Source organism: Anastrepha obliqua, chromosome 1 (assembly GCF_027943255.1).
Source record: "Anastrepha obliqua isolate idAnaObli1 chromosome 1, idAnaObli1_1.0, whole genome shotgun sequence".
Taxonomy (NCBI): Eukaryota; Metazoa; Arthropoda; class Insecta; order Diptera; family Tephritidae; genus Anastrepha; species Anastrepha obliqua.
In genome coordinates, this window is record NC_072892.1 from 184,315,791 (window position 1) to 184,339,102 (window position 23,312).

Below are 23,312 nucleotides of genomic sequence, written 5' to 3' on the forward strand. Positions count from 1 at the left end.
ACACAGGTATCGAGGGAAACACATATGCCGATAATGCAGCGAAATTCGCTTGCAATGCCCCAATTATAACCAGCCCAAAAACAGAAAGACTCGATATAAAACGACATATAAATACATGCATAATACACAAACAGCGGCAATCATTAAAAAACTGCAAGAATGGAAACCCTCCACTCTACCCAACAAATATACACGGATTTAAATCCCGAATTTTCTCCCGCCTTCGCCTAGGCCACACAACACAGACCTATGAACATATCTTAAAAAAAGAAAATCACCCTATCTGAACAACCTGCAACAGAAACCAAACATTGGACCACATCCTCAACAAATGTCCAAATCACGCCAACGCAAGAAAAGAAATACTAAACTCAGAACAAATAAGCGACATCCTCGCCATTCCCAGTCATTCAAACATCGAAAAAATAAGCAAATTCACTAAAACTATGGAAATGACAATATAACAAATAATCCAGACACCCACAGACGACACAGAGCTGATGGCCTCTGCAGCCAATGCTCAAACATAATTTTAGTACTGTTATTCATACCAGTCACTAAATAATGATAATATATATATATAGATAGATACAAACATATATACATTTCTATCTCATCTAACGCTAGTCACAGGAAACATGGTGTTTCGACAGATTGGGTCAAAAGGGAGAGTGATGTTAGGTGAGCGGATTTAAGGGGGCATGTAAATAGATAGATGCCAAACATATAGATTGAATAGATCGGGGTCGATTCGGGATAAGTAGTTTTTTATCCTGCTACAATATCCAGAACGTGATGGGGCCAAAGTTTCGAGGGTCTCTCGAGGTAGCAAAATCTCTTCGTCTGGTGTTTGGACTTTGGTAGCGTCATTCGGAGGTTGGACTTTAGGAAGGTGGTAAGGGTTTCCCGACGAATGCCGTTTAATGTCCGTCCCACTAGCTGTAGTTGTGTTTTGTACTGGATCTCGTCAGTGTAGTTAACGTTGCTTTGGGCATGGTTGCATCAACATCTTCCTTCTAGCTAAGCTCGGGGTCCATGATAAAGCCAAGGTATTTAACTTCGCTGACCATTTCAATAACGACTCGGTTAAAGGTGATTTCTCTCATTCCAGGTAAGGATCTTTTTCTTTTGAAGGAATTGTTGGCTGTTTAGGCTGTCAGCACACCACCTCTTCATCAGGTATAGAGCTCTTTGCAATTTTGGATTGTTACAAATGATGGTTGGATTAACCAATTTTTCCAAGATTGCAGAGTTGTTTTCGGCAATTAGATTCTTAATGCAAAAAATATTTAGCATTTAGTTCCATTTAGGCAGAGAATTTAGTGTGGGTAAATGCACATTGAGTATTCAGCATAAACGGACTATTAACTGAGGAGTCAGATATTTACTTTTATTATTATATATTTAGGTTAATGTATGAAAAATATCACATTAAATATATTTTGTTCTAAATAAGTTTATAAAAAATCATAAAAAACAATTTTGATACCGACATTAACGGTTCGCTATTATATGTGTATAAGTATGTTTGTATAATTCTACAACTGGTGTGTTTTTCCCCCCTACTTATTTGCTCATATCAAAATAAGTAAAACACAGTAATGTGCAACTACAAAAAAAATATACTCGGATGAATGAAAAGGTTGCAGTCTCCGTGTAATACGTAGTTCGCAACCACTATTTATTGGTAGTCTCCGACATTAATGGCGGTGTTGAATTCCCATCTAATTGATGCTGGTGTTGATTTACCAATCGTTGGCGTTCCAAATACATAGAAACCTTAATGTTTCGTACTTGATGATTGTGGATGAGTTTGAGTATAGCTATTACTCCAATTCCCACCGATATGGCAAAAGCCCCCCAAGCGCCGAACTGTTAAGATAAGAATGAAAGACCATTTATAATAAATTTTACATTAATGTAGGTTTACACTCACCTGTGCTGTGCCCATTTCAATGTAAAAACCAGATGTGTCTATTTGGTCTTGGTCGCCGTGTATTATATTTTGTCCAGCTGCAGTTTCACACGAGGGAAAACGTTCAGTCATACCATCACACCAAACGATAAATCCTAAAGTTATCATAACCGCCGATAGAATCGAAAACGCCAACATCCAAATTCCAAGCACAACGTCGATGAATAGGGAAAGGAACGAAGCTTCGTCTTTCATTCTTGAATAGCTATATTTATAAATGATCATTCATTTGTACCAAAACCCTTACGAAGTATCAAATAAATACATACCGATAAATTTGCACGGTCGAAATTAAGAAATGAAAAATTGCAGTCAAAACTGGGAAATGGCAAAAACCAGTCGAAGACCATTTCACCTCAAACATCCCATCCTCTTCACGCCACTTTCCCGTCGTGAAAAGTAAACAATGCCCACTTTAAGGAAATTATTTATTATGCATCGATCATTTTTTGCGTATTAAACATGTATGCACGGCAATTACCTAAATTCACGGATGCTCATTCCCAATGGGACCAGCATACACAACGACAATATAACCAGTATTACATGCCCAGCAATTTGGCTCAGCAGTAATATATTCGACAAAGCCATTTTTAACTAAGCCTCCTTTAATTTCACTTTGCAAGTTGTACGAAATTAATTGCAATATTGCAATACAGATACTAGAACAAAGCGAATTCAAGAAGTTACAAATAAACGTCAAACTACATTCACTGATAGAGAACTCTACAAAGTGATTGGTTTGGAGACTGCCAAGGTGAATATACACACGGTGAGTTCCAAGGCACATTATAGGCCAATCACAATGGAACCGTTACATTCGTTGCAACGCAAGAAGTATAGAAACAAGATTGCGCCCATCAGAGAGTACGTGACGTCACGTTTGCTGAGTTGTGCAGTATTGCCAACCATTTGCTCTTCGCAATAAATTTAGTGCTTTTTTATACCGAAAATGCGAATATTTTGAAGTTTCGTGTTGGTTTCTTTTTTTTAATTTAAAGCTACCGAAACTTTAGGTTAAAAAAAACTGTATTATTATACAAACGAAGTTTAAAAAAGGTCACTCTGAGAAGATTTTAGTGCTAATAAAAATTAGTTGGTTCTTATAAAATTTGATATTTTGAAAGTGCAAATTTAATTTTTGGCTCCATTTAAGGTTATACAAAAATATTAAATGCCCCTCTCTCAACTCTTCTTAAGATTGAAAACCTTTTTACACAATTTTAAAAAGCCTTTGAATTTATTGAATGCGAATTAAAACCATAGAGGTGTAATCGTTTCTTCCGGTCATCAATCCTTAGTGAGACATAGGACATTAAGAGTTATACTATACTATACAGAAAATACTAAAGAAACCATACTGACATTTTTACAAAAAGAGTACCTTATCTAGTTACATAACTTCAAATATAGCAAAAAAGTCGTTCCCTTAACAAAAGAGTCTCGCTTAAAAAAGACCTCATAAATTAAATTGTACATAAGCATGACACATTTATTTAAAAAAACGCACATTTTAAAGACAATTTGTCACGCATACAAAGTTCTTTAAGTGATTCAATAAAAATTTGTTGGGTTATTTTCTTTGAATGGGTATTTTAATGCGTTTTTATATCCAAAGCTAGGCAACACTGCAGTAGCGAGAGAGAGATTTGACTGCCGAAAGCAGAAGAACCCCAACAACACCTGCACTCGCGGGCAATGCCACCAGATGTTAAAAAAAAGTAAAGCTAAATAAAACTGAGTGAATTATTTAAATAATTATTAAAAAATGTATATTTTACAAAATTATAAACATGACATTTTAATTAGAACAACTAGAAAAATGTCATAAAGAAAGAACTAAAACTCCGAGACACAAAATAATAAAAATAACAAAAAAAAAATGATAAATCAAGTTACGAATATGGTAATCTGGCCATACTGGAGCTAAAATCACGTAACTAGTTGCCAAATTCGCTGAGCGCAAAGTAACGGGACCACGATAGGCGCCACCTCATTATTCTTTCCATCATGGTTGCAACGCACGTTTGACTATCGTGACGTGAGATGGATCAAGGTGGTGCCTTAATGAAAGTATTGCCACATATAACAAAAAAAATAATGCCACTGTGAAATCAATTATTATATATCGTTGTGCATGCAGAGGTTTTTTTTGGATATGAAATATATTATAAAAATAATGCATAAAAATGTAATACTATGTATATGTTGTTTTTGTAGCAGCATAAACATTGATGGGTAATGCTGCCGATGTGATGTGAATAAAAGTCATTCCGGTAATTTAGAACCAGATGACGCTGCCTCTTGTAGGCCCGTCACAATGGGTCCTTGTGTCTGTTACGAAAACGAATTTGACTGACACCTAAATGGATTATGGGGTTTTGAGTCGAAGGCGCCACATAGGTGCCGTACCTAATGTCGAAATGCACAAAACTTGGGTATTTTCTATTTTTACTATACGGCAAGACCGGCGAAAATGGCAATTGCTTGAAAAAGAACATTTTTGTATTGAGCAAATTTTTATCGGCGGTGTTTTCTATTGCATCAAACAAAAAATAAACGGGATTTAAATTAATTGAGTCAAGTCGGTCTACGACCACCCTAAATTGTATTAAAACCCTCATCCGCTTCAATAAGGTTTATTTTTATAATATCTTTCACAATCAACAAAAAACTCTTTTTACACAATGAACTATAATATTTGCTTTTACGACAAGAATATTTTTTATTATTTATTTATTATTATTAAAGTCAAACATACAACCATAGGTTATTTTTACAATGATTGACCTTAAGAATAGTTTACATAAAGTATTAAAAAAGGAAAGTAAGGTGAAAATAGTAGTGGTAGGAGTAGGGATTAATTGGAGGAGATTTAAATAATGTGGAACCATTTGGGTACATTCGGCAATTTTAGGCAAGGTAGAGAAGCAATTTATTTTTGAAACACGAGCTTTCTCTTATTCGTTTAATTTTGTATGGTAAGGTATTCCAAAGACGGACAGAGAACACAAAGTATTGACGTTCAGTCACCAAACAGCTGTATTTCATCGGGACTAAGTTTAACGAACGGCAGGACTTTGAAAACATAAGTCGATCTTTGAAGTATCTGGGTTCCTGAGTGTGTATGATCTTTTGAAGTAAAACTAAACATTTAAACCTAAGCAAGTCATAAAAGGATACGCAAGCAATTTTTTTCGCAAAAGCAGAAATATGGTCATAACGTTTTTTACAGTACACGTATCTGGCAATGTTGTTATACAAAACATTAAGCTTACTACGACACACACTATCACAAGGAGTATATAACTCACAACCATACAGTAACGTTGATAACAAATACGTTTATCTGTGTTTTTTTTATATGCGGCAATATTTTCATTGTGGCCCACGTACCGTTCTATTCGTCACGTCAGTCGAACGTCCGCTACAACAAACTCAACGAGCCCGTTGTGATAGGCGTGATAGGCCGATTGCCGGAGCAGGGTTGCAATCTAAATTTTTCAATTTCGGTGAAAGCACCACCCTTATTTGGCGTACACACGAGACGGTTTTCCAAAGACCATAGCAATTCATTCACACTACTTCACTAATACATTGATAATTCTCCCATTGTCTACGTTACTCAGCATGACTTTACGAAGACAGTAAATTTGGTAAACGATTTGACGTAATTCAAGAATGATAGAATATTGATGCTCACTCTCACCACGGTAAACTTATGTTCCGTGTCAGCTAACACGATGAACTTAATGAGAGCCCCATGTAAATGAAAAATCACCACCGTTCCGTTCCGTAGTATCGTAAATGGCTAATTTTGAATTGCTCTGTAGAAACGTGCCAGCTGATTGCTCTCTCACCACATAGTGTTGCCAAACAGTACATTTCGAAATCATTAACAAAATGAACTTAGAAAAATTTTGACTTTTATTAAAATCACATAAAAACAAAGTTGAATAATGTTAATCGTAGATAACACAATGAAAAATTGTAACTGATAACGCGGATGTGTGTAAAAGTGTGTATGCAAAAATATCAATGGTAACATTGTGTCGATACAGCCAAGCACAAACCCACACAAACTCATGTATTGTGTAAATATGTAACCAAACGAAAAGTTGTTTCCTACGGACTCAAGTTTTGCTCAATTTTGTGTATCGCACGGTCAACAGACAGGGCTACGATAACGCCGGCGAGTGTGGGCACTATAAGAGATAACGCCCCCGGATTCGTTGTGACGTCAGGCTCCAAGCAAGGTGAATTGAGTACTTTAGCGTATTCCCAAAACAGTAACTTTACGAAAAAGTAAACAAAAGCAGTAGAAATTACATGTTTGTGAATATTCAGTGAATGGCTTGGTGTGATTGTGATTTGTGAGATTTAAACTAAACAAACTAATGAAAACGAAATGCAGCATGTTAAATTGTGAAAGGATGAATTATTATATAAAAATACTTTACTTGCTTGCGTGTGTGTGCGTATAATTTCTTGTAGGCTTTCGCCTACTCTTCCTCTTCACAAACAAGTAATTCCTATTCCTTGTTCCCCAAGGGTATAACTGATATTCGCGCCTTTTAAAGCCACAAATAGGGAAGAAATGTGGAAGAAAATTAAAAAAGCCTTGGTAATATATTTCTTCGCAAGATGCTATGGAATACCTAATTGTTTCTTCACATGTAAGATTTTTTTCTGAACACTGATTTTTAGTTTGTTTCCATTATTTTTTCTGGAGAACGTACAGTGGTCACACAATTATTCGTACACTCACAGTTTATAAACATATACACCTGATACTTAGCACGATGTATAAAAACGAAAAAAATTTTGATATAATCGTAAAGTATAACATATTTATTCAATATTTAAGGAAAAAAGACTTTCAATTTCATTTCTGGAAAAATATTATTCGTACATAGTCATATAAGGAATATTTTATTAAAAAAATAATGAAAAAACGAGTATTTAGTACTTTATTGAGCCGCCTTTAGCTTTAATACCTGCTTCCAAACGTCGCTGCATACTTTTTATTAATACCTTGGTTTCATTAGCTGCGATTTTCTCCCACTCAACACTTAAAGCTGTCTTTAATGACGCTTTTGATGTTATTTTGTGCTTTCTGATTCTCCTTTCTTAGAGCTCCCAGACATACTCAATTGGGTTCAGATCAGGTGATTGAATATTTAAGCTGCTTACAGTGGTAAATAAGCCATTCTTACACGAGATAAGATGAGTGTTTTGGGTCATTGCCTTGTTGGAACAAGAACCCTCTAGCATTTAGGCCAAGTTTAACGGCACCGTTGATGATCATTCAAATTATTCTTCAAAATGTTTAAATACAGACGTTTGTCCATTTTATCATCAATAAAACCCATTTTTCCTACTCCAGATGCAACTATGCAACTATGCACCCGCAAACCATTGCATTTCCTCCTCCATGCTTAACGATAGGAATACGATTTTTTTCATTATGTTCTGTATTTTCTTTCCGCCAAACTTTTGGAGGTCCATCTGATCCGGAAACATTAAATTTCGACTCATCACTGAATATGACGTTTTCCCAAAAAGAATCTGGCTCATTTATATAGCGTTTGGCGAACTCCAATCTCTTCTTTCTGTTAATATCTGAAATGTAAGGCTTGCAGCGTGTCACTTTGCTATGATAACTAGCGTTTTGCAAACAATCACGGACTGTCTTACTTTTTATGCAAAGAGTCTATAATATTTCGGCATAGTATCGTGAAGGTTATTTTGGCATTTTGCGGGACTGATGTGGACTACTATGTTGCGTTCCGCACGTGAAGTCAATATTTTTCGCCTTCCGGCTTGGAGGTGATTAGCTTCCAATTTACCAGTATTAACACATTGACTGCCACGTCGGCCATATATGTGTGACACTGTACTATGCGGTTTACGCCACGTCGGACACATATGTCCGACACGACTATTATTCTCTCTCGCCATGTCACACAGCAACGATTGACGGTAAATATGATTTTATTGCAATAATAAAATATATGGATTCCCATGAAATTTCTGTTATAGTGGCTTCGGCGCAGCTCAAAAAAAAATTTTCTTTTCGACATTCCGTAACACAAATATTATCAACCAATATAACGCGATCAAGTTTTCTTGTTTACTGAGCATGTAATAAGCTTTTACTTGTTTCTGTTTGCAAAAATAACGTATTCACACATCAAAATACATTGTCGTCATATAACGTTGTTTGGTGTTTGTTTGCAAAAACAACATACTCCCAATTGTTTTGTTTTTGCAAAACGAAGTAGAGCTTGTATGACGACGATGTATTTTGATGTTTAGCCAATGTTTTTGTCCTGCATATACATATGTCCGCCATGGCCCTGAGTTAATTAAAAAAAGTCGGTAGGCGCCACGTCGAACATATGTGTGTGACATACTAATTAGTTAAAAACTGCCTGTCTCTAAGCAGAAAATATTACCAGCACTACCCTAAATTCCAATTTTGACGTCTCCCAGAGCATCTTATTTGCTGAAAGTGCCTTGGCAGTCAATGTGTTAATGTAATTAGCAATAACACTTTGCACAGTATAATGCGGTTATGCGGTTTGTTGACTTGTTTTCCATGTACAATTTAATAACAATTTTACGCAAGTCTAATGGTAAATCCGCATTTCGTCCCATTTTGACACTTTCAATCGAGATATTACGCGCAACTGAAACTGAATCAGCGAGAAAAACTAAAAAAACCTATATTATTTCGTTTTAAGCAATATTAGTAAAAAACAAACGATTTTTACTGTTACTTTTGTAGCAACAATATCATGAACTGAAAGTGTACGAATCAATGTTTTGCAGCATTTTGCTACGTCTGCCTGCTTTCCTTGGAATTCATCAGTGTGGGCTTAAATAACGGGAGTTTTATTTGCGGCAATTCATCAGGAATGTAACATTCTTACACTGACCAAAAAAAAAAATATATATATTGTCACAGCAAATATTTTGCGTAAACCTAAAGTTTTTTAAGTACTACGCAGGGTGTACGAATAAATTGTGTGACCACTGTATATACATATATTATATATATTTTCTTAATTTGCATTAATTGTTTGAACAAATTGGAGTTTCCGAAAAAAAAAATGTAATTGCTTAATAAAGGTGAGAACCGAATATTAATGCTACGCGCATTACTTATGTATGTATAATTGCCGCTTTAATTAATGTTAACTAGCTTCAATTAAAGAGGTTTAAAAAAATCCGTTTGTTTTTATGTACTCGTATATCTTAGTTTATGAAATTAGAAATTGAAACGAGGAAGAAAAAAGTTACCGGTTACTTACCCGCTTCGTAAAAGAGAGATACATATGATGTATAAATTTATGTATGTACATCTTCCCCAAATATAAACTCCGTTAAACTTCTCTTCTGTCATTAGTTACATTTATTTTTGTAGTTGCTCTTTTTTACTCATTTCTATTTGCACATTTGCATTTATTTTATAGGTTTAGGATCTCTTGTAGTTATTTTTTGTGGTGTTTATGCTTTCATCAAAGAGGAATTAGACATTTGATGTGTTTCGTCACAGAATCAACGCAAATGTGTTTTTTTTTTGTTTAAAATTTTATGCTTGTATGTAGGTGTGATCGCAACGAGTTGATTTCCCACTCGGATAAAATTTTTACTCGTTGACCTGGTAACAAAACGGTATATATTTCTATTTCATTTCTTACCTTAGTGTAGTGTAGTGCAACTCTTTCTTATTTGTTTAAGTAAGTTCTGTTAAGATATACATACACATGTATGTACGTATGTATGCAGTTTTGTAAATTAGTTGAATGATAACTATTGTACACTGAACGAATATACAATACATACACTAATATGTTTAGGCGAAATAAAGTTTTACAACTCCTTATGGTGCGGAGTTTGAAGTTGGGTGTGCTGAATGCTTTCAATTTTCGTACGTCTGCTCAAAACCTTCTATGCAGTTTATGGGCATTTCTTTCAAAGTACAATACCTACTATGAAACTAAATCCATCTTCTCTCATTTAGATTTTTATAGAGTTGGCGGTTTGGTATATTGTTTTGTACATCTGATTCATGTAGTACTTGTATTTAGGTCTGTAGGTAAGTTAGTTACTATTTTGCTATTACCTCAGCAATTTTTGCTTTTTTAATGAAATATTTGATTCAAGTACTTAGTATCTGTTTTATTCAGACTCTCTCCTTGCACTGGATCTGTCCGGTCGTTCATTCTGGGGAGAGTTTATGAGCGGAAAAAATAGGAAAGTCATACAACGCTTTTATTTGTAAATTGTTGTGTTAAGATGGAAATATCAGATGGTAACTAAGATACAAATCAGATACAAGTGAGACAAGTTTTCTCTACTATGGCTTAGAAATTAACCGGACCAATGCTCTGAAATTATGCATTTTGGAACGCACTTATACTTTTCTGTTTTATGTAAGGGCTTAAGTATTTGAATCTATAGAAAATTATAATGATTTTGGCGTATTTTAAATATCCAAGCGTTTGGGATGTCGTGTATGTAAGTTCGTCATCGGAGAGTAATGTTGCCCCTTCCATATTAAATTTTTTTACAACAATTTTCTGTATGGTCTTAGGAATTTTTGATTGTTTTGTTGTGCTGCTTGTATTTTATAATTTGCTCTGCTTCAATTTATTTCTTTAAGTATTTAGTATTTTCTTCCATAATTGGTTTTATCACTTATTACTAAACACTACATCAATTTCTAATATTTAATTTAGTTTTTGTAGCCCAATTTTTATTGGTATTTATGTTTTGGATTCCTTTAAATATTTGCATGTTTTGTAAGTATTTATTCAGCTTTTTAGAGGAGTGTTTTTCCATATTTTAAGCTAAAATATATGAAATTAACAGTTTTTGTTCTTAATTTTATTTATTAATTTTACATTACTAGTTTTTTTTAATTTTGTTTCAAAATCACCTACCAGCTGCAGATTTTTTGTGAATGCAGTTAATCGAATGTTTGATCCCCACACACTTAGCTAACAATGTGTCCTGCAATTGTCAGCAGTTGAATGCAAGATTATTTAATGCTTATTGTATTAATAATATATATAACCCTAAATTTTATGTTTTTTCCTTGCATTGCCTGTATGCTGTTAAAGTCCAGGACACGTTGTAAAATCGACGAGCGTCTGCAGCGTGTAACGACCAGTGTTGTTCACGGAATTCTTATGAGGTGCTGATTATACCGCATTCACTGAGCCCCTAATCGTAGCAGGTCAAGGCGATTTATCACTGTACTTCATTTGATTTTTTCTTCTTAAGATCTGGTTTTTCTGTACTGTGGTTTTGAATAAGATAAATTAGACCTGTATATATGTATGTTTCTTTGTGATGTAAATAGGGATGCTAAAGCACTGTTGTCTGAGTTCCGTGACGCTTAGACAGCAATCTTTAGATTTTTACATTTCCTTTGAAATAAATGCTAGGTCTACCTTATACAGATAAAAAGAAATATCAATAACTTTAAGAATGTTTCTCATACATTTTGCTATTGTAGTTTGCATAAGTGTCGTCATATGCTTCGACTAACTTCTTTTTCATTTTCTTAATCTCTTCATTTCCTTTAGCTTGCAATTATGGCTTTATTTTCTTACATTAATTTCAACCACATTGGTGGTGCATTTGCACAATATTTATTGTTTCAATTTTTCCATTTTATATTGTAAACAATAATGTAGAAAATTACTACCAATTGCATCATCAGACTACCACTTTTATATTTAGCACATATTTCTATTTGTATTTATAATACACAATTTATCTCAACAAGCAGCCCACCTTAAATATCTCCAAACTTTTTTCGCTTTATAAAAAGCATTTCCTTTTCAACTTTATCAAATATTTCACATTGACATTATTTCTATTAGTCTTAAAAGTGAATTCGTATTACATCTCAAATTTTGGTGATATCCTCAATGAATGTGCAATATTTATAAACTTTAAAAAAAAAAAGTTTGGGTAGCAATTTTCTGCACTTAGAGCGTACAATTTTGAAATTAATTTAAATTTTAGTATTGAGTTTATTTTTTTTTGTTTTTCAACGAGTACTAATTTTAAGTACACAAAAATGAATTTTTACTCAAGTTATGGACAATAATATGTTTTTCAATATTTTAAGGGGGAAAAATTAACATATATGTACAAACATATATTGTAAAAAATATACTCCTTATTTTTAATATTTTTATACCGTTAACTTATAAATCAACGAATGAGATAAGCTTTGCTACTGAATTATTTTACTAAATGATATCAAACAATTAACAACAAAGGGTTCTAAAGGTCGAATAAAAATCAACGGAACCTTTAAACGTTTGCTTCCACTAAAATTACATATTTGATTTTAAAAGTGTTTGGGTTCATACATTGGAATTTCTTTGATATTAATTAGTGGTTTTTCACTGACTTATCGCAATGCTGGCCGGAATGATTAATTAATTAAATTAACGTCAAATTAAGGTTAACACCAATTTCAAAATTTTGGCATGAATGGAAATAATACTTCATTCCGATATTTAATGCATTTAAACTCCCAGCAATAGCAAGCGACTCAATAAATTTGACCAGTTTCGCTTCTTCAATGTCAAATTGTTTCCTCTCCTGTTTTCAAATATTTTTCTTTTATCATTTTGGTAGATTTAGTTTAATTCTAACATTATCTTGGGTCGTCCTAATTTTCATAATGATTTTTTTTTTGGTTGCTGAGTGCTGTTGTTGTTGTTTTTAATCCTCAACATCAATCTGTCTTGTGATATTTTACTTTATTAGTTTTTGCGACGGAGACATTTTTTAAGTTTATCCTCTCCAATTGTTTTTTTTTTTCTCATTTTGAATATTTATAAAGTGCCATATTCGTATGAATGCAGACCGGCCCTTCCTGTTTCTTAGTTTGTTTAGAAACTTTTCCACTACATATGTACATATAATAACTGTGTGGCATGTAGGATAATATTTACGAAATGAATAGAAGACAGAGAGCGATTTGTATTTAACGTACTAAAGAAGCAGGCTTTAATTTTTCTTTAAATTATATTACTGCAAAACTTTGCTTTAAGATATACTCGTATGCGTCAGTATTTTGACAAAATAAGTTACGTTATAGAATAAGTAATACATTTCGAGCACTTGTTATTTAAATTGACATTCTTCTGCCAATATTTTTGTTACAATAATTTCAAACTAACAATTTTGTTTGCAAAGTTTTTTTTTGCAAAAGTTGGGCTGTATTTGCATTAGAGGCGTTTGTATTCCACATGGGTAATTGTCGAGCAAGTTGAATGCTTGGAAATGCAGTCATTTACGGTCAAGATGATGATGTTCCGAATCCTTTGTGTGGCTTATCAAATCTTTGGTCCATTTAAAATACATGAGATGTATAAAACCTTAAGGCGTTTAACTAGGATGCACTATGTTAGCGGGTCTGTGTTTTAACGTGGAATAAGTTCTTTTCTTTATTATTAGGCTAATTGAGACTGAGCTCTTTGCGGTTGTAAATTGTTATTCGGTAATTTCAGTCTTGCTTTTTATTTTTGGTAATAATTACAAACAAAATGTACGGCTAATCTCACCGAATTACAATACACTGCGATAAAAAGCTTAGTCTGAATATATCTATTGATTTTCAGTGGACAAACTAATTAATATTTATTAATGTGGTAAGAATTAAAGCACTTCGTAACTACACATTTCGTGTTAGTAAAAAGTGCACCAAACTTTTCATTTGGAATGTTTGTTCTTTAATACGCATAAATATTTAAAAAATATCTCATATAATTATAGGTACTTATATTACAAATACAAAACAAAACAGCAGTCATATTTGTATGCCTTCCAAAAAAACTATCAAAATCAATTAGCACGTTAAATCAAACGCTCACTGTACCATATTCAGAAATCTGTATTATTTGGCGCATTTTCAGTGTCTGTGTCACCTGTGCTGGTATCACTGGCAGTTGCCAACACAACTGTTGGCGCCAGGGAGAGTTGCGGTGTTGTCCCGGTGAGTGCCATGGTTGGCTCCGTGTTTCGTCGCTTAATTTTGCTCTTGTTCTTTTTTAGCATCGTGGCCTGTTGGCACAAATGTGTTTCCAGTCATCAATATAGTTGATTTTGGTTTCATTTTACGTTTTTTAATTGAAATTTATGGTTATCGTTTTTTTGTTTTTCGATTACCGTTTAGGTGTATTGTTTCAAATGGTTTCCATCCGGAAATTTTTTTGGTAATAGTAATTAAACACGTAGGTTAAATATTTTTTTGTGTCCGAGAGGGGATTGTATCAAGTTTTGTGTTTAATGTGTTATTTATTTGGGGTTGGTTTACGAAGAATTTTTTCATGTCGAGAATAATGTTTTTATTTGTGTTAGACGTATATACGAATATTCCCAAAGAGATAGAGAGGCATAATAAAGAAAAGTGAAAAAAGTAATCTATGATTAAATAATCCGTACATTATTTTTAGCTTTTGCGCTGCATTAATGCTTATTAGTTAAAGGCTATGCAATCCGTAATATTAAGTTTGCAGTAGAAAAAAGTGCACAGCAAAAAAATTACGACATTAAAAAAATAAATAAGAGTAAAGATTAATACGAATATAAAAAGTGTTAGCCATGTCAGCACACAAAATGGCATAATATTGCAATATAAAATAAGAAATGCAAATATTCAAATGCTGGCATTGTATGAATTGAATACAGAAAATTTGTTTACCGAATCGAAAAAAAGTTCTTTAAACAAACAAGCAGTTAGAATATTTTGTAGGTGGAGAATATGTGGAACGAGTATAAGCAATATAGATAGGCGCAGTAAAAATATATAGTAAGTGTAATAATTAGAAAGTAATTATCTATATATAGACGATACAATTTTACAAGATCTACTGTAACTGCTAGTCCGCGTTCTAAAATTCTCCACTACTCGCATAAGTTATATATGATGCATAAAAATGATTAATGAGATTCACATAAATTTTCGTTTTCTAACTGAATTAGTATGCATTCTTAGAAGTTTGCATCATCATTATTTTTTCGAAGACACTGGCCAACTTCACTACGCAATTTCTGATTTTATGGAACTATTTTAGTATCCCATTATAAGACTTATGATTAAATTTTAAGCCACAGATTGATGTTTTGGACACCTTTTTAACTAAAAAAATAAATAATACAGCAAAAAGTTTCGGCATCTCATTTATACCTTTTCATATACTTAAATGCACGTTAAAATAATATTTAACCAAAAATCTATTCAGTAGCACCCTTGCCGAATTGCATTTGAATTGCTGGTGTTTCTACTGAATTAATAATGTGTCAGCATACATTTGCTACTCATATTGAGTAATCTGTAACGTCATTGTTAGCAAACTATCTGCGCAATGTGTTTGCATTCATCAATCAAAGGGAGGTAGTTTAGATATAAATGTACGCAGGCTTTACATATGTATATTAGAATCTGTGAATATGTGTGAAAAACTCATTCGAGTTAGTGAATTCAGGTGTAATTTTCAACATACGTTTACTTCGTTTTCCTTTTCTTTTTTCTTATATATTTGTCTAATGTTTGCCGACTGCACTTATTGATTTTGCCAATAGAGAAGTAGTGCATAAATATTCCATATATGCTATGTGTTTCAAGGAAAATTCAACAAACAATTCGGTATTATAAGTGAGACGGCAACTGGAAAATGGAATTTAATACCACCATAGTCCCCACTGCAAAATTTCTTTTTTTATATATCATATATAATATTTTTTTAAAATTAGTTTTGAAAGTAGGTCAAAGAAAAATAATTATATTAAGGCGAATAGTTATTTAAATGCAATGAATGCGTACTTAGCAAAATTCGTACGTTGGGATTTAATATACGCCACGTGCCAGAGAGCGGCTTAAAGCTGTCAAGAGCCTTAATGAGGAATAAATAATGTTTTTGAATTTGGGAAGAGTCTGCTTCTTAGACCACTTAAAGACCTACTTTTAAAACATATAGTGTTTGACATTGTGCATATAACTTTAACGGTTTTCATAAAATTCATCAATCAAATCAAAATAAAGCCTCTTACAAATTAAATCCTTAAGTTCTAATTTTAGAGCATTCAAATCATTTCAAATCAAGTCTAATTTCCGAGAGATTCGAATGTGTTTACATCTAATTTGTAAGAACATATTGAAGTAAACCTAAGATTCTCATTCGTAATCATATGAATGAATGTTTAAAAATTATAGGGTGAAGCAAAAAAAAAAAAATGACACGATAATGATTACTATTAAACGACAGTATTTTGTGTAGGAAGATCTATGAATTTTTTCTTAAGGCCGTTTTATCATCTTACCAATAGAGTACGCTTTACTAACCGAGGCGATAAATTGTTTCACTTTAAACCCTTTGATGCTTTTGGTTTCTCAGCAATTCGTAAAAATAAAATTGTTAATTACGAAACTACGGCAACTCACGAGTAATATATTTAAAAGTTATTATTTGAACACAAAAACTTTTGTTAAGAAAACGTTTGAGAAAACGGAAATGCGTTTACTGCCACGATAAAGTGGCTTGTAAAGTTTTTAGCGTTTACTGCCACGATAAAGTGGCTTGTAAAGTTAAAGGCTAGTTGATAAAACGGTCCCTAGTCACGCGATTATTTTATGCGCAGCACTTTTTAAAAAAAATTTTAAAAATTAGAATAATTTTAATTTTTTATTTAAATTCACAGTGGGAAATAATGCCACTTAAAATTGTTGCATTTAAGCATATTTAACGGCCCAATGTGAATATATTTGTGCCACAAAGTCAAGTGTGTATTCAAAGTTTAGCTAGAAATATTCGCATTTATAGATAATTAAATTACTGAAATTATGAAAAAATGATTTTTTGCATTTAATTTGTAATATGATTCGACTTTTCTTGAATGCTGTAATATTCTAATTGAATTTAAATATTTTATCTATAATTTGAAATTCTTTTATATTTTGACAGTTTTGTTTTCTGCTAATATACATATGTATGTATATTTCTTAATCGGTAAGTTATAATTTGTTTGTTTCAAATATTTATACATTGATTTTTTTGTCTGCTGTATTATGCGTTTTGCTTTGGTCTGTTATGGTTGTATGTTAGTTTTGTTTATGCCTTTCAGTAGTTGGTTTTTAACAATCATAAAAAGCAAGAAAACAAAAAACTTGGACCGGACGGACGCGATCTCTATGTGCCGATTGTCGGCTCACGGTCGCGATCGCCATTTTCCGATGCCGACCCCGTTTGGCCTAATCCCAGTCCGCTACCGGCGCTTCCGCAGATATTTATTTGGTTAGCACCCTGTGCCGCTGCCGCCGATGCTGTCGCCGACGCTGATAAACTACTGGCTAGGACGGCTGGAGAAATATGTGGCTCTGTGAGGCGTCGTTTGCCCCTAATTTTTTTCAGCATTGTGGCCTGCATTGGAAATGTGTAGAGAAGTAATGTGAGCAGGAGGAGACCAGATAATAATCGTACACACGTTTGTACTTTTTCTTTAAGGTTTTTAATATTTTTACTATGTAATAAATTATTGAATCCTGTTTTTTAAGACTAGTTGCTATATATAAAAATGTTTTATAATAACATTTAACATTTATATTTAATTTAAGTAACGATTTTGTGTGTTAAAATTCACTTAAAGGTGTTGCCCTTGCAAAAAAGTGCCACTCTCAAATTACAGTAAATAAATACATGGCATCAATGAAAATGAATATATTTCAAAACCAAAAATATATCATATATGTATGTATATGTGTGGCATGTATCATCAATATATGTGGTAAAATATTCATATTATTTTTTTACTCATGGAATAAAAACAAATTATTTTAAAGCCTGAAACAATTAACAACTAGCATTTGAAAATTGACGAGGCGACCGCCTTAGTGATTGTTGTGGCCCACACATGTCGCTGTGGGTAGAACCACATAACTTATCCACTAATCCAATAAGAAAAGCGAACAGGTGACCTTAGGACAGCAAATATAAAATATAAAATGCTCAACTACGGAATGGCAGCGATATAAAAACGCGCCTTCCCACGCTCGGGTCGCAGTGTGGAAAAAGTACGAACAAACAAATAAAGTATTATGATTTTAAACGATATTGTATTGAATATGGCGCAGATACTACATAAATAAACTGCAATAAGAATTTCGTTGAATATATTTCTTCCATAAAGTTACATATTTTAATATAGTTGATATGTGAAATTAGCTCTGCATTGTAAATGTTAAATAAAGGTCACCTCAGCATTCACGACAAATGTACCAATGTACCAATTTATATGCTATAAGGGCCTAATGAATTCATGCACAAATGGTATAATCATTTTCCCTTTTAAGGCTAGTACTAACTTCACAGCTGTGGGATTTCGCGAAAAGTTACGAGTTTTGTATAGATTGTCAAATGAGAAGAAACGTCAAATTTATGAGCAGCGGCCTAGAAGCAATTGGTAAATTTTGTTAAAAAAAGTATTTTTAAACAATCGCAAACGAACTGCCAGTTTTTGCTCAATTTTAAATGAAATGTCCATTTTAAATAGGTGGGTGCAACTGTTGCGCCGTGTGTTTACGGAGTGAACTTAGTAAGATACGTACGATATTTCACGCCTATTTCACGGCAATCCAATTATGGATTTGATGAATTTAAGTTCAAATTTAAGAAAGAACATAGGGTTATTAATATTTTTCAAAAAGTTTTTAGCTGAGGTGCAAGAAAATATTTTTAGTAATTTGAGTCCAATGATGTGAACGTACCTAATATATACCGAACTGTTACACTTGATTGCAAAACTAAAAAACAAACTCTTTCTAATTTGATATGATATTATCAGTGGCCATAAGCTTGAAATCAAGACCCAAGCCTTTGTGGCAAAGTAAAGATCTCACGACCACTCTGCCACTTCTTGGGACCAATTGGCTTGGAAATGTACGGTACACTGCTCTAAAGCTAATGGTTTTGCTTCTTAATCCCTAACACTATCAATTCAAATCCATCGGGTGTCCATCCATATACTTAATCCAAGCCAGAAAACATATTTAGAGATCACGCAACACGTAAAAATTACCGTTATTTTTAATTGAGTTTGGGAAAAAGATATGGTAAGTAAACTGCCGCCAGCTTTGTATGTAGCTTGGGTTTTTTTTATAATTTGGTGTGATTTCGTTTACACTTGAGTTGTGTCTGCTTATGTAGTTGGTTCACATACGATTTTGACAGATTTGACAGATACTCGTACCTCCACAAGAGTGTCGGATCTACGTTATCGGAAGGACCCTGAACCACCATCAGGTTAGCTAAACCACAATGCAAATTTAGATGAAATAGGTATTACGATTTTCAGCCTACTTGCACATTAAAATTCTAAAATTTATCTAATAAAAAATATATGCATATACAAAATATAAGGGATCACTTAAATCTTCTACTCTTAAGGTATTTGGATTTAGAACTAACTAGACTTAGTTTTTTATTAAAACTATTTCTTATCTGTATTGGGGCTCTCAGACTCGCTTATTTATTGAACTGCGTATTGTGATCGTATGAGCGCTTTTGAAAAGACACGATTGTTTTTCGCAAAGCTCAAAGCTATGTGTACTCAGTGTTAGCTCACAGTCGACTACACATGTTTTGGAGTGACTGAGAAAAAATGATTAAAACGAAAATGTTACAAACAATTGACTCTTTCATGTATGTATGTGTATATGAGAAAAGGTGTCATTTCCAGTGGCATTGACAAACCCTTCCGGTCGCCAACAAACTTGACGCAGAAAAAAACGAAATACACTTAACTAACCGTATGATGGTATAGTACATTACTTTTTATAGAATGATACTTAATGCTATTGTTATTGTAGTAATGAGAATGAAATAATTTAAACGCAGTTCTACCAAATGATTTAAATATAATTAATTTAATAAAGAAAGGAAAATAAGAATAATAAATAAAATAATAAATAATAAATAAATAAAAAAAATAAATAATAAAATACACTTAACTAACCGTATGATGGTATAGTACATTACTTTTTATAGAATGATACTTAATGCTATTGTTATTGTAGTAATGAGAATGAAATAATTTAAACGCAGTTCTACCAAATGATTTAAATATAATTAATTTAATAAAGAAAGGAAAATAAGATAGAAAGCCGAACACAAATAAAATGAGTGATTGTTTTAATTGTGCGAGTATTCTGAACATGCAGCATACATAAGGGCATACAAACAACAAACTATTTAACGTACCCCACCAGAAAAAAACAAACAAAAAAAAACTTGTTTGACATTTTGGATTTGAAAAGCTCATTTTTCGAAATTCATGGTGCATGATACCATATATGTATCTTCTGCTCAAATATGAACGAGACGGTATCAATAAAACGGTCCGCGGATGACATATGGCAAAAATAAATTTTTTGTTTTTTGGTAGGACTGTTATAAGCTTACATGGCAAATTTCAGTGTGATATGTCACATAGTTTGTTTTCTGTGCTACTGTAAACAAGTCAAGCTCGAGTGTGTTCTTCGAATTCTCTTTTATGACTTCAATTGTCTCAAAATGTTTTCCACGGAGCGGCAACTTGAGCTTAGGAAACAGGAAAAAGTCATATGGAGCCATATCAGGCGAATACGGTGCTTGCGGAACGATATTAACATTATTTTTGTTCAAATAATCGCGAACAAGACGTGATGTGTGAGCTGGTGCATTATCGTGATGCAAGAACCATGACTTGTTGTCCCACAATTCCTTCCTTTTAAGACGAATGGTATCGCGCAAACGCTTTAAAACGTCTAAATAATATTCAGCGTTAACCGATCGGCCTTGCGGAAGGAACTCCGAGTGCACCACACCTTCGTAATCGAAAAAAACAGTCAGCATAACCTTAATTTTTGAGCGACTTTGGTGTGGTTTTTTGGGTTGATGTACGGTGATGAACGATTTGTACCACTGGAAAACACTTGCACGCGATAGAGCAGAGTCCCCATAGGTTGTCTGCAAAATGTTTAAGGCGTCTGAAGCCGAAATTTTGTTGGAATAACAAAATTTCAAACAAATTCTTTGTTCAACTTGAATTTCCATCGTTAAATTCGAAGAACATACTCGAGCTTGACTTGTTTAGAGTAGCACAGAAAACAAACTATGTGACATATCACACTGAAATTTTCCATGTAAGCTTATAACAGTCCTACCAAAAAACAAAAAAATTATTTTTGCCATATGTCATCCGCGGACCGTTTTATTGATAACGTCTCGTTGATATTTGAGTAGAAGCTATGTCTGTATATTACATGATACAAAAAAGAAAGTAGTTCCTCTTAATGACACTAGTCACGTTAGCCATTTGCTTTCCATAATTTTATGCGGCAACGCAGCTAATAATACAAAAAAATTATGAAGCAGGGATCCGTAAAAAATATTTTAGTGAAGCTATTTACCATGGCTATTTTTGTATCATGGTATATAGTATTATAACTTCCCCGATAAGTTGCAATAACAAGTAAATTGAATGTGACAAATGTAGTTTTTTTCTGCTTCTGCTCGTACAGCACTTCTCTTGGATGATAAAAATACTGTATTTGTCTGCGGGAAAATACTTGTTGTGTCGCATTCAATTTATTCTCTTTTGATTTGGCGGAGTACAATCGCTTGTTTGCTGGAAGAACGTCACAAACCGAAACAGATAAGTATGAACAAATGGCCTCCAGCATTTCTTTTATACTGTGTAAAAAATCCATGCGATATCTATTAACTGTATCTCTTTAGATGTAAGACATATCCATTGAAGCCGTTATTTTGAATTCTTGATTATTTAAGTTACTACATTTTTCCAGCAAGCGAGCACTGTATATATGTACGTATGTGTAAACATTAGAATGCAGACAAGTTAAATATCGTTTACAAGCAAACATTACCAAAAAAGAAGTGACGTATGTTAACAACTCTACTAGTATGTATTTTAACTTAAAATAAAAAAGAAACTGCATTCAAAATAAAATTACAAACAAAAAATTCGCTTTATTTACCACAAGGAAGCTGGCTGAATAAATATGGATAATAATTATAATTCACATGTACTCACCTTTAGAGCAGATTTCAACACGACAACATCGCCAGGACTCTGTACCCAAGGTTCTCCATCGACTTGAACTGGCATATCCGAGTATAAATGAATTTTTATATGAGCCCCCTGTAAAATAAAATTTTAAAATTAAGTTATTAAACATGGACCAAATTAATTATAGAATCACATCATTCCATTTTGAGTGTTGTGTACAATAAATTAATTATTTTGAAATATTTCTACCAAGTATTTGAATTTTCCTGTTCGTACTGATTCGTATACAAATTCTCGATTGAATGGCGTAGGGCGATTCGACACTGGTATTTATAATTCGCGCAACTGCCTGCCGGATATCAAAATCTCCATGTCTTGAGGATCTCGTTAAATTCAAGTGTGGAGTTTGATTTTATTTATGAATTCGGTGTAAACTATCCATTGTATTTGTTCCACACATGAAACAATCTCAATGGGAAACTAACTGAAATAATGATCGCAGAAACGAGTGAGCTTAATGTTGAGAAATAAAGGCATTGGTGGGTGTGCGATCCCAATCAATGTCAATGACTCGATATGTTGCGCACAACCTTAACCCTACAGTTCATAGAAATTTAAAAGAGGTCGGACTTCGTTAAGTCAATAAGGAAAAGGTAAGCAATTCGCCATTGCTCGAATGAAATGTGTAAATGCGCTCCAATACAACGGTTGAATGTTCGGCGCTGCGATGCTTTGATTATGCGTCCATATGAAATATAAGCTTGTCAGCGTTATCGCTGGTGGTCGTTTAGCTCTCTGCGCTGTGTTTTCCGTCATGATATAAACTCGCTGTGCATTCTCCAGGTGCACAAATAAGTGGACCACAGTGGAATGGTTTTAGTTTGGAAGGTTTTACTTAATTTTAAAATTGTGCTTGCTATATTTACTTTGATCCTTAGGGTATTTTTGCCATGTTTTAACTGTATTATGTCATGTCAATACGTCTCTTAGCTATTAATATTTGATTCGTTTAAGATTTTACAAACCTGTGCAATTCTCATTGCTGTTCGTATTCCGGACTGTATTTGTCCTAAGTGTACAACACCTGTAACACCAACAATCTCCAACCAACCATCGTAGTGATTTGGACTAGAGAAGTGATCATCCTTATCCGGACCCCAGGGATTGGCACCGCTGCCCCAACTAAATATAAAATACATTAATAAGCTTTACACTTAATTTTCTGATTATTTTCATC

At 33.3% G+C, this 23,312-nt stretch overlaps 2 protein-coding genes across 6 annotated transcripts in view; both read right to left on the reverse strand.

Moving 5' to 3' along the window:
- Positions 1 to 1,364: 1,364 nt before the first annotated feature.
- LOC129243879 (transmembrane protein 179) lies at positions 1,365 to 2,698 on the reverse strand. The gene is made up of 4 exons (XM_054881291.1): positions 2,457 to 2,698; positions 2,245 to 2,388; positions 1,937 to 2,180; positions 1,365 to 1,872 (listed from the first exon to the last, which is right to left on the reverse strand). Exons 1-4 carry the CDS (start codon positions 2,564 to 2,566, stop codon positions 1,678 to 1,680), a joined length of 693 nt encoding a protein of 230 aa, XP_054737266.1. The 5' UTR covers positions 2,567 to 2,698; the 3' UTR covers positions 1,365 to 1,677.
- Positions 2,699 to 10,604: 7,906 nt separating this feature from the next.
- Positions 10,605 to 23,312, reverse strand: part of LOC129243884 (diacylglycerol kinase theta) — a 52,341-nt gene continuing 39,633 nt past the window's right edge. For 3 of the 5 annotated variants that reach the window (XM_054881328.1, XM_054881311.1, XM_054881302.1), the window contains 3 exons: positions 23,101 to 23,257; positions 22,100 to 22,207; positions 13,974 to 17,430 (listed from right to left, as the gene is read on the reverse strand). In XM_054881328.1, coding sequence (XP_054737303.1) covers positions 17,200 to 17,430; positions 22,100 to 22,207; positions 23,101 to 23,257 — 496 coding nt within the window. In that variant the 3' untranslated portion in view covers positions 13,974 to 17,199. Of the gene's footprint in view, positions 17,431 to 22,099; positions 22,208 to 23,100; positions 23,258 to 23,312 lie in introns of all 5 variants that reach the window. The other 2 variants (XM_054881319.1, XM_054881338.1) reach the window with 1 other exon arrangement.

Excerpts from the sequence above, each read along its gene's own strand:
- LOC129243879 (XM_054881291.1), bottom strand. The coding sequence starts at position 2,566 with ATGGCTTTGTCGAATATATTACTGCTGAGCCAAATTGCTGGGCATGTA. Across the intron at positions 2,389-2,456 it reads ATGAGCATCCGTGAATTTAG|TGGGCATTGTTTACTTTTCA; the intron begins GTAATTGCCGTG and ends ATTTCCTTAAAG. Across the intron at positions 1,873-1,936 it reads TTGAAATGGGCACAGCACAG|TTCGGCGCTTGGGGGGCTTT; the intron begins GTGAGTGTAAAC and ends TTATCTTAACAG.